At 40.6% G+C, this 16,061-nt stretch overlaps 1 protein-coding gene across 1 annotated transcript; it reads right to left on the bottom strand.

Annotated features, from left to right (window-relative positions):
* Positions 1 to 852: 852 nt before the first annotated feature.
* On the bottom strand, positions 853 to 15,012 carry MINAR2 (membrane integral NOTCH2 associated receptor 2). Its single transcript, XM_010981097.3, has 3 exons — positions 14,653 to 15,012; positions 4,719 to 4,946; positions 853 to 1,049 (listed from the first exon to the last, which is right to left on the bottom strand). The coding sequence occupies exons 1-3, from the start codon at positions 14,881 to 14,883 to the stop codon at positions 870 to 872; spliced, it is 639 nt and encodes a 212-aa protein (XP_010979399.3). The 5' UTR covers positions 14,884 to 15,012; the 3' UTR covers positions 853 to 869.
* Between the last annotated feature and the right edge of the window lie 1,049 nt (positions 15,013 to 16,061).

The raw sequence follows: 16,061 nt of genomic DNA, 5'->3' as shown, positions 1-16,061 counted from the left end.
TGTGCCCCTGATTCAGTCCTTAGCAAAGCCCTCCTGGGGAGGGGATATAATTTCTCAGAGAGAACAACTTGCCTGGGGTCCGAGAGAGCAAAAGGCACAGTTAGGACGCAAGCCCTGTTCCCAGAGCAGCAGTCCCTCTGCTCTTCCAGGGCCAGGGCTGGTGATCTGTCCTGACTGCCACCAGGGGTCACACCAGGCACTGTAGATCAGCCAGGAAGCACAACTGGATCTAAATGTGATTAATTATAGAACTATGGCCTGTCCAAGTTTAGGTCTACTAAAATCGCAACACAAAACTGAGGCATTATAAAGGATTACTGGGAAAATAAAAATATGTTTAAATATTCCTAACCCCTTTTTTTTCTGGCTTAAACAGGAATAAAGGAAGATAAAACAGCATGAATCCAACTCAACAGCACAACCAGAAGCTTTAATGCTGTATACCTGGCCGTTGGCCAGAAAATGATCTACTCAACTTTCCTAGTGACGACAGGAGGGCGGTAACAGTGTTTTAAAAACAAGGTGAACATAGTGTAAGCATTAAGACAAAGCTGCTGACAACTGTTGGGGCTGTTCTGTTCTCTATGAAAGTGTTAAATTTTGGTTTATGTACTAACTTTTCAATGGTTTTGATCCCCAGAATTCCCACTTCCCAAAGGACAAAGCTCAGGCTGGAATTCTTACAAAGGTTTCACAGGACAAAGTAGAGAAAGCCAGTGTGTCTCAAACAATGTTTGTATTCTGCAAGACAGTTACACTTAACTGTACAATCAACAGTACATTCACACCCCGTGAACACCTTTTTCTGCAAATGTTTATTTAGAAAGATTTTAAAGAAATTTAAGGTGGTGACGTCGGCGGTGGTTTCTTTAGGTGAAAAAAGCACTAACAGTCACTATGGAAACCAAGATGCAGGCAACAAGGAGCAAAATCAGAGCTACACGACAACATCTGGAATGCTTCTCTTGTTCCTCTTCCTTTTTCAGTAAGGTATCAAAGCCCGGTGTGTACATGTCCCCCAGCCAAAACCGTAGGTCATTAGGGTTTTCCTACAAGAAAATTACAGGGAGAGCAGGATCAATCAGTGCTACAGACGAACTGAAATTGCAGATCAAGACGCTGTAAGTACTTTACATCCATATTCACACTGTCCTGGGTGAGATTTAAGTGTCACAGCTCAAATGAGAGAGGCTAGGCTTCCCTGAATAGCACAAATGCATGGCGACAGCCTCGGGTGACCAGGAATCCTCAGCTCCCACCCCGAGGTCTGCACGAGAATTCATTAGGAAGTCTGTATCATTTATTGATTAAATTGCTCATATTTAAGGGTCAGAAAGACATGAGTGTTTCTGTCATTTTTTAGCCAATTCACTGTCTCTTACAACTCACAGTGTCTGTCAATCAGGTTAATGAGTTGAAATAAAATTTTAAATTCCTTGCCTTAGATGAGTCTTGGCAGTTCGATTCATTTGGCAAGGCAGGGATACAGATGTTTGGTGAGGTTTTCAGTAAATCCAGAAGCTGATTTCCACGGAAGGAGGAGTGAGACCAAGAGTCAAGCGTCTGTACCATGCTTCTGTTCTCCGGGCCTTCCTTGCAGGGGGCTACGGCATGGAGGCGGGCAGAAGCTCGGGCACTGTCTGCCCTTATGAAGAAAGGACCCAATATGTCCTTCCTACCCCACATCACCTCCTGTTCCTCATGGCTCTGTTTCTCTCACTGGCCCTGGCTCCCTTTCAGCTGTGCAGAATCGCCTTCAACTCAACATCCTCTCCTATGTCCAACAAATCACCTACCAACTCTACTGTCTATACATTTAAAACATATATGTGTGTGTGTGTGTGTGTATTTAATATATAATATATGTATTTTCCTATTATCTCCTGCTATGTTTCTGTGCTGAAGATTCAGTGTCTATGCCTGGCATCTAGTAGACACACAGCACATTTATGGTGAATGCTGAATTTCTGTTTTCACAGACGCACTTCAGGCACCATTACTTCTCACCTGGATTGTTACAGTGGCTTGCAGCTGGGCTGCTCACCCTCTCTCTGCCTCTCTAGTCTCAGTGGACTTAGAGTCAGCCAGTTTCCATGACTGGATGCAAGGGTAATGAACCAGCTTCTACTGTTAAGAGAGGAATGGCATGCCCGTAGGGAGCCTGGGGGGACTCTGGTGATGGCAACATAACTCTTGCCTCACATTCAAGTCTTAGAAAAGCTAAAATAGTAAAATTTGGATGATGTGTGCAGGGGGATCGGTGATTTAAAAACCCTTGCCTACTTCATCCTTATCCTTCATTTAGTCTGTGTCTTCATCAGAGACCCGCACTCAGCCTGCAAGTTCAATGCCTCGTTCTTCAGTAAGAACTTCCGTAAGACTGTTCTCTCCTATGTTCTGCTTAGAGCTTGCCTTGGTAACAAAATATGGGCTTCTCTTCTCTTTTCTAATTTAGAAACTCTTGGTAGCTTAGAAAAATGGAAGTGGCCAAGGCAAGTGGAACTTTTACGGCCCACAAGCGGTTGAAAATGTCTCAGAAAGTAAGCTAGGGGCTCTGGCTGCTAATTATGAGCCATGGGCAGGGATGCGATGAGAGAGGTTGAATTCATGAGGTGTAAGAAGAGAGCCTAATGAAAACAAAAGTCATGACTTCCACAAGCATCCCTGAAGCAAGGTGAGTGTTGAGGAAGAGCATGCCGAGGTCTGTACTCGGACCTCCCACTGGAGGGGCCTCTGCTCCAAGGTGAGCGAATGTGCATGCAGAGGGCGCGCGGGGTGGGGGGGCCGAGCCTGGCTGCAGTAAAGCAGTGCATCCAGCACACTCACGCTCAGTCCTCCTGAGCATGCCTCATGGTACTGTGCAACCCCCAAGTTACCCCTCACTGCCAGTAATGTTCAGTTCCTTTATTTAGCCTTACATCTGAACATTTTCTTTGAGTGTTTGTTGGCCCCTCCTCTGCCGCCGTTATTCTGTTATTTCAGCTATAGCCCCAGCAAAGCTGGACTGCTTACTGTTCTGACAGGCCATCTCACACTCTTGTATTTATGCCTTTTTTCCTGGTTACTTCTGACAGAAGAGAGCCTCCCCACTGATGCAAACACCCTAGGCCTTCTGGAATCCTACAGGCCCTTCCAGCTCAGCATACGTTAACTTTTGCGTGAAGGCTTCTTCTAATCCAATGGGACGTGGTCCCCCTCTGAATCTGTACAGCACTTTCCACTGATACTGCCGTCACAGTCCTGATCGTGACATTAATCAGTTCATTTTTCCTAACTGTAGAAAGCTATTTCTTAGAGGTCCTGATAAGCCTGATGAAAAACACAACATTACAGTCGCCAGAGGGGGAGCATCCGTTATGGAAACGCCTCTGGAAAAGAGGCTGCAGTAACGGGGAGACACACCAAATCCTCTAGGAGAGTAAGAAACTTTAAAAATTTTGGACAGTAAGATATTTCAAGGAGTGCACATTTGAGACTAAAAAAAAAGTATAAAAGTATAAGGGGAACAAGTGAACTTATGTACAAACCAGAAAGACACAGACACAGAAAACAGACTTATGGTTACCAAAGGGGAAAGGGGGGAGGGGGAGGGTAAATTGGGGGTTTGGGATTAGCAGATACACACTGCTAGATACAAAATAGGTGAACGACAAGGTCCTCCTGTATAGCACAGGGAAATGTATTCAATAATTTGTAATAACCTATGATGGAAAACAATATGAAAAGAATATATAAAACTATATATATACATAACTGAATCAGTTTGCTGTACTCCAGAAACTAACACAACATTGTAAATCAACTGTAATTCGATAAATTTTTTTTTTTTGGAAAAAAAAAAGGGAGAAAAGAAAAGACTTAAAAAAAAAAAAAAGACTATAACGGGACATAATGCTGTTCCGTAGAAGAAAAAACCTGCAGTTGATTAAGGTTTGGGGCGTAGAACAGACATACGTTGTTAAAGGAAGGGGACTTGGAAATGCAGGCCTTCCTGGCCCTAGGGGGCGGGCAGAGGCAAGTCAAGCCTGCGTAGGCATCCGGCCCGCTCAGAAAACAGAGGGCCAGTCTCCCTGCTTTTCAGGTATTTCTAGACCCTCTATTTGATGGATGATACCGGGGGAGGGGAAAGAGAAAAAACTGAGTTGGGTTTAAGCTGGGTGAATGAGTTCATTGCATACTTTTCCTGTGTTGAAATGTTTTTGTTTTGTTTTGTTACCGAGACACAGGAAAATGTCCAGAATGTAAATCTGCAATCTTAAATCACTGAGTGGGCTTGAAATAAAATGATCTTTGATGAGAACTGCCTTGCACAGCACCCAAGACAGAGCAATTAATCAGTATTTTTAAATAAATGTCGAATACAGGATTCTTAAGTATTCACAGACCTAAATGGTCATGAAACTAGGGGAAAACATACTTGATCTGGCAAATGAATCTTCAAAACCTGTTACCTTCCAGGTGAACCTTTCTTTTCTACCACATCATTTCTTTCTACACTACAGAGATGTGAGTAATTACTGAAATTGTAAAATACAAGATAAGTAAATAAACACAAATACTGAGTAGGAGAGAGAAAGTGAAGTCAGAGGTCAAAACCACCTGAAATCTGGAGATTTTGTGCTTAGTGAAGTGCCTCTCATCTCAATACTTGTATCTTTCAGGATGATTTAACTGATCTCTGTCATCCATTAAAGGAGTTAATTCTTTAACCTGAGTACCTTCAGATGCCCAGAGAGGTTTGTATGCAGGGAGTGCTTGTCATATTCCTCAATGGTCCATGAAGGATTCTTTTTTCTTTCTTCCATAGCTTCCTCCAAACTTACGTCATCATACAGCGGGTTATTTTTCAGAACCGACGACAGGGATGGTGGAGGGCCCTCGGTGGCGACAGCACCCCTTGAATGAGATCCCCTCGTTCGTTGAGCAGTAATATTCTTCTTTTCTCTCTGTCAGGAGGCATAGTGACAAGGTTTCTCTTACCAATGGGCCACTGATGATAGAGAAGGCAACAAGAAATAACCCGACCTGAAAGTTTGCTCATTCTGCCTGGAGCCGACAGGTTAGGACAACACATGGGGAAAGAAATCTAGGATCTAGTGTGACCTAGAATCCTGTCATTAATTGAGTTCTTTCTTTGAATGTGATCTTGTTCAGCTTCAGTAATCATTCACTGAAATGCTGTTTTATAACTACAGAAAAAGAATACTGTTTTTTCATTCAAATAGTAGAATTCTAAACAGAGCCATTTTCCCCAGCTCACTTGCATGGAGATTTAATGACATTTTACTTCTTTTTACTTGCACATCCCATGATTGATAAAAATAACACTTAACACTGCTGTAATCATCTAGCAATACTGAGATCAAAGGGCATTTTTTAGATACGTATTGGCTTTCATGGGAGCTCCCTTGGGACCCCCACTTCAGGCAGCTGGGGGAACTGGGCTCGCTTGGCACTGCACTCCTGCACGGATCTACAGGCCGGCTGGCTATCAGATGGCTCTAATTCTGACTTTCAGATCTTTAAAAAAATTTTTTTTTGTTTTTTACTGAAGCATGGTGTATATATAGAAAAGTGCATATATTATGAATGTAGGGCTCAATAAATTTTCACATTCCAAAGAAACCCAAGATTTTATGAAGAAACAGACCATTACCAGCACACCTCATACTCCCCTGCAGTCACTCTCTCCCCCTGCCCAGGGAGAACCGGTACCCTAAATACAACAGCGTAGGTCAGCTGTACTCATTAATATAAATGGAAACAATCATACAATGTGTGCTTTACTGTGTCTGCTATGACCTTCACATTTATACTTTGCTTTTTTTTTTCCCCTTATGACTATAAAACTATCATGAAGGGAGGAAAATTTGAGATTATAATTTGTTTACTGGCCGAGCAAAACTGAAAAAAACAAAAAGCTTATAGACTAATTTATAAATAATTTATCATGGGGCATTATGGGAGAGGAATTTCACATAAGTTAATCTTCAGAAAACTTAGGTTTGACCCTTAATAGCTGGTGACACATTTCATTAATTGAGAGCAATTTTTCATAAATGTGTTTCACATATTTCAGCCTTCCTAAACAGAGAACTTTCAATAGCAATTAATATTCCTCTGAGTCATATTTATAAACATCAATGCACTGATTCCCTCAGCATGTGGTGGGGTATATAGGTCACATTAAATATGTGTTTATATAAGCTATGTTGTAAACTAAGATTATATATAGTTTCCTTCTGAAATGGCTGGCAGGCCAAAAAAATCATCTAGATAGAGCCACTCACATTCTCTTTGGCCTTAGGTTTCTTTAATTTTCTTAATCCAGACATTTTTTACATACTTAGAGATCAGCTTGGTGATCTTCTCTGACTTTATTACATTGCTGGTCTGTTCAAAATCAATTTATATTCTATATAATACTGAAGTTTGCAATGAAATAATAAATCATCTTGACTTAGCATTTGTCTTTAAGATGGATGACCTCATGAAAAATGTTTCGAATTGAGAAAAAACAATTTGATATGAAATTTAGATCGTTTCAGTTTAGCATAATTCTGACTCAAGTTTTTTTTTTTTTTTTTCTTCAAGGCTAGGAATCTTTGATCATCTCTGAAGAGAAGTAATTCTCCTGACATTGAAAAATTGGCTTTGTCAGTTTTCTTGCCTGCTGAACTATTCCTTGAGCTCCTTAAATAAGAAAGCTCTATAAATGAGAAAAATATAGTTTTGGGGGCAAAGAAAAAAGTATACTCTATTGCAATGTACAAAGACCTTGAAAAACAAATATACAAAAAGCCAGCAAAATAATCAGAGCTGTATTTTAAAAGATCATTCAAGTCCTTAATTCTAAACCATATTCTTGAGAGTTTGAGGTTTATTCTAGAACATGGTGTTACTTATTTTAGCACTGTATGACAATTTTACGTCTGAAGGACATGTGAAGGGAAAATTAATAGAATGACTTTATGAAGAATTTGATGGCAGAAATAGAAAATAATAATGTTTGAAGTCCTTTTGTATTTTGACAAATTTTTCACATCTCTTATAAAAGAAAACAAAGCATATATTTGATCTAACTCTTCACTACACATTCCAGATAGACTGCATTTATCAAAAGGAAACACAACAGTAACCCATTAATTTAATTATATGGACTATAAAATAACTTATATTTAAAAATATTTATTTAACGAAAGTAACACTTCAAAACTTGCCTAGGCTTTTCTGTATTAACCATTACTTTATCCATTTATGCCACTTATGTGTAAGTAAACTATCATTTAACAAAAAGAGTGAAATAGTTTCAGACAAACAAAAATTGAGAGTATACAATTAATAGGCCAGTAATGAAGGAGTCTCTAAAAAATGTAATTCAGGAAGAAGAAACCTGATGCTACAAGGAAAGATTGAGATGCAAGAAGGAATGCTAAGCAAAACAAACAAAAAATAGAACAAAATAAAAAAATGATAAGTATATGTGGAAATGTAAGTTAAGCATTGGTTTTATGGTAAAATAGAAACAATTGCTAATTTGTGAGTTTTGAGATAAGAGACAACTAAAACTGGGCAGTAAAAAGTTTAAAAAAGACAGATATATTTGATTAGGACATTTTAAGAAATCATTTCAGTGAGAAGATAGAGATATTTACTAAAAAATAGAGAAAGAATTTATAGCTTCTAAATCAGCTATAAGAAGAGAAATGATAAAGGAAAGTTGATTAATCTGTAAGAAACCTGAAATAAAGAATATAGAGGAGAAAGCCTTAATGAAAATAGAAAAAGTTTTGAAATAATCATGTTAAATATAAATAGACTAAACCCTCTATTTAAACGCCAGAGATTATCAGATCGGATTTAAAAAATTAACTTTAATTGTCTAACATTTACAAGAGAAATACCTAAAATATAAGGACTCAGCAAAAAAGGGAGTGAAAGAATGTAAAAAGATGTAGCAGGCACATATAAACAAACAAGAGCCAGGCGTTGTGGTGACATTAAATGCTCACCAATACTGTTTTCCCGTCCTGAGCGCACAGGATGACTGCCTTTCCCAGGCTGCGGTGAAGTCAAACTGGGGCCAGCTCTTTGCTAGTTGATGATGTGTGGACAAAAGTAACAGCAACCACTTCCAAGTCAGGCCTCTGAAATCTCCAACAAGATTTTTGGCTCACTTTTCTTCACTTTCCATGTTTGTGTCAGTGCAAGCAAGAGTTCTGAGATGGAAGAGCTACAGGATGAAAGAACTTGAAGGCCTGGGATACTGCTTGCAAAAGGGCTGTCCCCCAAACCCATCTGCCCTTCCTCAGACTCTTCATGAGCAAGAAATTTGTTTTCTTCTTAGTTACTGATACTTTGTTATCACAGTGTAGCCTCGCATACAATCCCTAATATGGAAAGTGGTATCTTGAAACTCTAAAAATGTGTGGCACTGGCTTAGGACTCAAGAAGTGGAAAGGGAGGAAAGGGTATCAGAGGCTGGATGGGTGGTTATTCATAGCACACAGTGAGAAATGCTTGGTGTAAGTGTCAGCTGTGGTAACTTGGAATCTAAACCCCCATAGCTCTAGGAGAGAGATTATAAATAATCAGAGCATTTATGTACATATGTACAAGAATCACAGCATTGGTGTTATGCAAAAAAGAGACAATATTAGAGAAAGAACAGGATAGTTTATAAGAAGATGTGAACGAGAATAAAGAGCATCTAGAAATTTGATTCCTTCTATTGTCAAAAGTCTGTTTATAGACCCCCAAATACTAAGACGTAGAATTATTTTAGAAACTATACACTGAGCGAAAAAAAAAAAAAAAGCCCACTAAAACTTCTTAGTGGAATGAAATGAGTCAGGGTAAAGGTCATGTTAGGGTGTGGTTTCACAACTACTATTCCTGACTGCCTCCGGGTGTTTGTCACTGAGTCAAAGGACGGAGAGATGGAGGCAGAGAAGCAAAGCACTGAAGCCCATTTAAGTTAGACCTTCAAAGAACTTTAGGTGTGTTTACTGACCTATAGAACTGACTGCAACTAAACAGACATGGTTACATTAATAAATAGCTTACAGTAAGTTCTGTAAGAAATATATTACCAAAGAAACCATAAGCCTAGACCTAACAGATTTTGATGGTTTACAAAACAAAACCAATGGAATAAACAATAGCCCTGTACCTCCAAATGTCCATAAATAGGAGTAAACTTTGAAGGCTAAACAGCCTTTGGAGAAGGGCCCACTTCTGATGTCAAAAGAGACTGACGAACAAGCATTCCACTTCCTAGGAAGTGCAACCCGGGACTATGGAGAACAACGCACCAGGAGGCCTTATCAAAAGCAGAAGAACAGCCTAGTCCACCTTCCCCACCTTCAAGGAAGGAGGCCCACGTGAACTAGTCCAAGTGGAATCTCAGAATTACCTTTGAGCAGTGACTGCTGCCTTTCACTGTTTCTGTTCAGAAAGGAAGAACTCGTGTAGTCATTTCATTCCTGGTCCAACAAAGCTTACAGGATGGTGTGGAGGGGGTTATCTGCTGAATGGAGCCCCGGTTCCCCTGGGGATTAGTACTTCCAGGGGAGGGTGCATGCTATGTGCAGAAAGATGAAATGTATGTGTATATATGTTTAGCAGAATGATACGTTGTGGCAGAGCCTGGCTAGATACTCAGCAAACCCATTTCTTCTTCACGGGCACACAAAGCTGGACTGGGACGTGTGACCAATGGAACACAGGCCTGAGCCCGAAAGTCCTTGTAAAGATCTGGGGCTTAGCCTCCCTCTTCTATCTACAAGCATAGCAAAGATTCTGGTATAACCCAGCCTCAAGAAGGATCAGCCTGGGTTCCACCTGGAAGCAAGCCCCTAGGACATTTTTTGATCCATAAAAGAGCTTGTGGGAATACTGTGTTAAGTTACTAAGAATTTGGGCATATTTGTTTCCACAACATCACTTAACTTGACTAAGCACTAAGAAAGTATATATGTCAGACAAAATAAACTTTCAGGTAAAAGACTTTGTTAGACATAGAAAATGTTGCTGGAAAGTGAATACATGTAGACACAATCAGCAAAATACAGTAATTCTAAATTTGTATGCATTTAATAAAATAGTCTCAAAATTTAAAAAGCAAAACTTGAGAGAGCTATATGGAGAAATTTATATATATACTTTTTTTTTAACCAAACAAAACAATTATTAAAGATAAAGAGAATTTGAACAATGAAACTAACAAATTTGATCAGATACTGATGTCTTCATTAAACAACTGAAAATACTCATTTTAAAGATACACACTGAGTATTTTAAAAAATGAGTAATGTGCTGGACCCGAAAACAAATTTCACAATTCAGTATTATATAGGTCATCCTCTTTGACCACAGACAACTGAGTTAGAAATACAGATATTATTATCAAAAAGATAATGTAAAATACTGTATCTTATAGAAATTAAAACACACATTTCAAAGAAATAATGGAAATTTAAAATAACAATGGAAATTTAAATTTAAAAATTTAGGACAGAATGAAAATGAAAATGCTATACTGCAAGATGGCTGGCTGGAGCTGAAATGGCTTTTGAGGATAAAATTTAAAATCTCAGACAACACCCACTGAGCCTCCCCAGTTTAACCCCGGCCTCTCTTGAAGCTCCTCTCCTGCCTTCCCCTCATGTAACCAGGGCTCGGGGGCCCCCCATGTGCTACTGTGACGCACATGGTGCCTGTGACACAGGTTTTAGTGCAAGGGTATTTGGGTCTCATCTGGGAGCAGTGCGATGGGACAATCTGGGTGTTGCTTTTGGCAGCACACCACCCGAGGGTAAATTTCTGATCCCAGTGGAGATTTTGTGAACAGCATAAATTTAGCGTGACTTGATAAATCATATCCTGATAGTTGCAAGTAAAACCCTGAGCAACTCAGTGATGCTCCTCAACCAACCTCCTAGACAGTAATTTAAGCACCTCAAAAGTCCTGTAACATCCCCCCAAATATAGGCTTACATCCCCCCAAATATAGGCTTAAAAATGGTATATGTGAGGCTTTTTCCCCCAAAACTGTAAATGGAGTATTGGGAATAGAAACAGTGCGACAGAAGAGAAGGCATGACATATGTGTTCAGAGACAGATCGTTATACATAGTTATGGTATACCAAAAAAACAAACTGAGATAGAAAGAAGAGACGTTAGCATTTAAGGGGAACAGAGAGCCATAAGACTGAAAAAATAGTAAGGAAAAGTGATTAGGAAGCACCCTCAGTAAATGACATTGTCTAGAAAGCAAGTGAAGAGCAGCCTCTTACCCTTGACCTTTTGTCCCAGTTCACAGGTTTAGTACAGAAAGCCCCTGGGTTCTGAAACAGGTGTGATGGAAGCCAGGAAAAGATATAACAAAGAGATTAGTCGGAAAAGATTCTGAAGTCTAACTGCTAATCAGAAAAAAAAATCCTACCACAATATCTGAAAAAACATATTTTATCATTAAACTAAAAAAATAAAATAAAATAAAAAAGGAACCAGCTTTTTCCTTTCGTGACCTCGTTTTATAAAGGGATTGAAAACATCTGGAATACAATTCCAAATGCCTTCATCAGATACATGCCTCCAATTATTTTAACAACCAGAAGCATTAGATTTTGGCGAAAGTTTGTTCATTGCGTTGGGAAAAAAATTATTGTGAAGCTTATTTCTCTAGTGAAAGAATTTAAGAAAAAATATAATCTCGTGGAATCAAGAAATATCTGCTTGTACTCTCTCTCTGCAATTACAGGTGACCTGTGTATCCACGCAGAGGGAATGCCCAGTGTCTGGAGACCCCGGCGTGCCTGAGGACGCTAACTTCTCTATATGTGTGGTACCGCTTCAGCTCATGTAAAATGGCTTAGAGAATTTCCTCTGAATGTGGAATGTGAATTTAAAAAAGGCTTAGAAGATAAATCATGAATATACTATGAAAATTCAACTTCATATTTGGGATCTAATGTTTGTTTTAACTCTGAGTTACTACCAATGGTAAAGGCTATGTTTGCAGGTGAAGTCCTTTGATAATCCATAAAGTAGTCTGAACTCCAAACACCACGCACCTGGGTGGTGTGAGACCAAAGGGTAAGCTGACGCAACTCTGAAGTTTGTGTGCATATAAAGTTTACGTGGGTATAAAGTCAGCTGCTTGAGTTAGCGACATAGTTTGACAGATGTATTGATGACATCTTACGACACCACCATCCACACAAACACACAAACACCCATCCATTCACAGTATAAATTTTAAAAAATGCAAGTGGTATTTTTCAAATTCTAATGAAAGGATAATTTTAACATATTTTTGGAATACTAGCAAATGACGAAGATGATGATGATGATACTAACAGTAATAATAATAACAGCAATACACATTTCTTGTACTCTTACAGGAAATCAGTTGCTGTTACCTTACATTATTTTATGTGCTCTCACTTTTAAAGAAATACGTAGAGTGAATATTATCCTAATTTTGCAAGTGGAAACACTGAGGCATGAACTGAGCAAGGACCATGATTGATGTCTCTCAAACTGGTTTACTGTGGATTTGAGACAAGAAACCAAATCTTTTCATTCAGTGTTCTTTCAATTGGCTTAATGTCTCCCCAGCAGAGTGAGACACGAAGCCAACAGACTGAGGGTTTTAAATTAAGAACTACTGGACAGCTGCCTGCCACCTTCTGCATCTCTAACTCCTCAATACACATGACACATTCAGTGCCTTATTCTAGGTATCATTATGGCTACTTAAAACTTTCATATACTCATTTCTTTTAGATTTATTTTTTTTATCAATGAGAATATCACACCTGGATTTTAAGATCCAGTCAAGGAAAGAAGGACTACTTACTGACATACTGCAATCTAAAGTAGTGAATATAATTGCTGTTACTCGTAACTTGTGCCACGCCTACCCAGCTATCTAAATTTGTGACTGAGTCCTCCTCCTCTCCATGCATTATTTCAGCAGTAAATTGGCCTTGATTCAGTCATTGAATATTTCTTTTTAGGGCAAAGGAATGACCAAATCAAGCTTCTCTGCAGTTTACAATTACCAATAACATATTCAAAGACATATGAAGCAGATTTTTACCTTCTTGGCTTGCTCTGAATAACTATTTCAACACCTCAGGGCCTGCTGTAAGAGAAGCCCTTTAAAAATTTGCATTTCATTCAGCTTTAGGAACAACAGTCAACAGAGCTTTAAAGCGGGAGGTTCCACATGAAGGAAGTCGGTCAACTCCAGTACTAAACAAAAGATGTTAGATCGGTGTGTTCCAACCTCAAAGGAATTCATTGGATATGTTTTCTCAGACTAAACTTCATAGCACAGGAGGGCCAAAGTTTTCTGAACTGATTTTTGAATCATTTTATCCCATGATATAAACAATAAGAAAAGCAAAGGAGAAATTTCATCACATTTAGCTCCAACTAAACAAAACACAAAGAACCACCACCAAAAAGGTGTGTATGGATGAGTTTGGAGGATTACAAAAGGGAAGGATATAAAGTTTATAAAAAGCCAGTTGTCATAATAGGCTGCCTTACAATGGAAATAAATAAAAAACCTCATAGGTGGAGGAAACACTTACATAATCATCCAAGTGTACTTGATTTTGAATGATCTCATGATAAAGGTCCCCAGGAGCCCACAAACACGCCACAAAGGAGTCACTCTACACCAGGACTCATGAGTAGCAACTGTTTCTTAAAAGAAAACAAATTTCTGCCCAGGGAATTTGAGCCACTCCAAAGGACTTAATGACTTGCAGGGGCTTGTAGGTCAGTCACACTGTTCTGAAATGAAATGCTTCTTCCTGTTTCTCAACTGACTAACCCTTAACCCCATTAGCCTTCACATCTTAAAACAGTGATTATTCCTGTTTCAAGAGCTTTATGTGTCTTTCAGCACATGGAACTCATCACAGGTTTATTCCTTTCTTCTGGTGAGCAAAAAGAGGGAAGACGCGAAAGCAGAAAGCAGGAAAGGAGGTCTGCACTGGGTCCGAAGGTGCATTGTTAAGTCTTGTCCGCAGGGACGCGTGAGGAAAACGCGGCCACCTAAAATAACAGCCAGCACCGTTCCAAGGCGGAGAGTGCCCTCTCTCTGCTTTCCTTCCATCACCCAGTTTCCACTGTTTTGCTGTTGGAATCTTCTCTGCATGGGATGAAAGGGAGCCAGTCTAAAGGAGGCAGAAGCAAGATTCTGTTGTCTCGGAGGCTGCAGGGGGCCCGCTGTGTAAGTTTCTGATACTTCAGGCTTAGACTAACCTGAAAGGCAGAGGTAGGCTTTGCCCCCAGAGCCTCAATGGCAAGTGTAGTTACTGATTTGAAACAAATCTGAAGGAAAGGAATAAAAGGGGGGCTTGGCAAAATCTAAAATGAAGACAGGCTGAGAAGCCAGTGCTTAGAGGGAAATAAAGGGTTGGGGAAATTCAGAGTTTACGAAGTGATCAGACAAAGTCTCCTGATGTTAATTTAAGGAAGGGAGAAAGACTTCCTCTGGCAAGAGTGAGCAGCACCTTCTGCTCTCTTCCCTGCAGCCTTCTTTACACACAAAGGATGCAAAGGCAGAGAGGCAGAAAGAAACAGGTCCCCACCCACATGTTTACGAGCTCCCTGTGAACAGCCCTCACCTGTGAGTAGATGAGGTTCCGCCAGTGCTGCGTGGCGGGGGGGTAGTTCCCTCCCGGAAACCTCACCAGGCCGGCCTGCCCAGGGGCTGAGCTCCTCATTAATGACTTCACGTCGAGCTGCAGGAATTTGTCAGGATGGTTGTTATTTGGCAAAACGGAGAGATCCATGTCTCCCTTCATCTGCAGCAGAAAACAAAAGCATGTGAGGCTGGGCCTGTCGGCGCCATGCATTATGGATGAGCCTGAGGACGCTCCAACCGACTGGCATCTGAAACCAGGTCTTGTGGCTGCGCTCAGAAACCACTCTCGAAATGACACATTGACACACAGGAACTATGTAGCACCCCGCCTTACTTTTCACACAACATACAACACACACACACACACACACACACACACACATGCATTTAGGGTGCTTGAATGGGAAGGGCTGGGCCTGTGCTCACTAAATTTACTAGGATGCCAAAATCAGGTACGTGCAATGCTTAGTGTCTCTCCATACAGTGTCAGCAGTAACAGTGTAAGAGGAACGACTCTTTGCGTAAAGGCTGCCCGAATTTCAGGGTCATAGTCCATAATTTGCAGCACATGAAACAGTCACCTGCAGGGAGACACTGCTTAGTATTTCTGTCTGAACACTGCTGAGCTGCCCCAGCAGACGCGGCCCTGCCCGCACAGGCTCACATGCGATAGGCAGGATCCTGTTTCTTCTCATGTTTTGACTCCCAGAGCCTCAGGCTCATGTGAAACCTAAGTCAGCCTCGGCTCAAGCAGGGAAATGGCGAGAATTTGCTTTATAGTTTGTTTCAGTAACGCAGTGCCCCAAATGACTGCCTTGACCCGTTTGCTAGCTGAGGTCTCATTGCCTCTGTTCTTAGCCGTCTGAACTCCGCTGATGAGTTTTCATCACAAAGTCCATTTGGAACCAAAGGAGGACATGGCGGCTGGGTGCAGATGACGTGCTGTCCTAGGTGAACCCATCAGCGGTTCAGAGAGGCAGGTGGGAGTGAGGCTAGGGACCGCGTCCTCAGCCAGGAAGTGGTGGTGACTTTAAAGGAGATCAGCTCTCTCGTTACAAACCACTCTGCCGTCAGCAATCCACACTTCTCACTGGGAAGGATGGCTATTCGTGTAGAGAAAGAGGAAACCTTTCCAGCTGTGAGGAGGTATAGGCTAGACACTTGGGCAGTTTTTACAAGACATAGGTTGTCTGTTACATCTGCGCCTCTGTGAACCCATCCGACTCACCAGGAAGGATTCTCTTTTGGGGTAACGGGGTTACACGTGGAATGTATCAGCACCAGACGCCAGGGGATGCCATATCGCTTATCAGACCCAGCAGCCAGGATGTTCTTGAATCAAGCAAGACACCAGAGAGTACTTACCTTCCTTACAGCAATAAGCATGAG

The sequence above is a fragment of the Camelus dromedarius genome, chromosome 3 (assembly GCF_036321535.1).
Source record: "Camelus dromedarius isolate mCamDro1 chromosome 3, mCamDro1.pat, whole genome shotgun sequence".
In the NCBI taxonomy this organism is placed as follows: domain Eukaryota; kingdom Metazoa; phylum Chordata; class Mammalia; order Artiodactyla; family Camelidae; genus Camelus; species Camelus dromedarius.
This window is presented reverse-complemented; position numbering and strand designations above follow the sequence as displayed.

Excerpts from the sequence above, each read along its gene's own strand:
- MINAR2 (XM_010981097.3), bottom strand. The coding sequence starts at position 14,883 with ATGCATGGCGCCGACAGGCCCAGCCTCACATGCTTTTGTTTTCTGCTG. Across the intron at positions 4,947-14,652 it reads GGAACCTCATCTACTCACAG|AGAGAAAAGAAGAATATTAC; the intron begins GTGAGGGCTGTT and ends GCCTCCTGACAG. Across the intron at positions 1,050-4,718 it reads ACCTCTCTGGGCATCTGAAG|GAAAACCCTAATGACCTACG; the intron begins GTACTCAGGTTA and ends ATTTTCTTGTAG.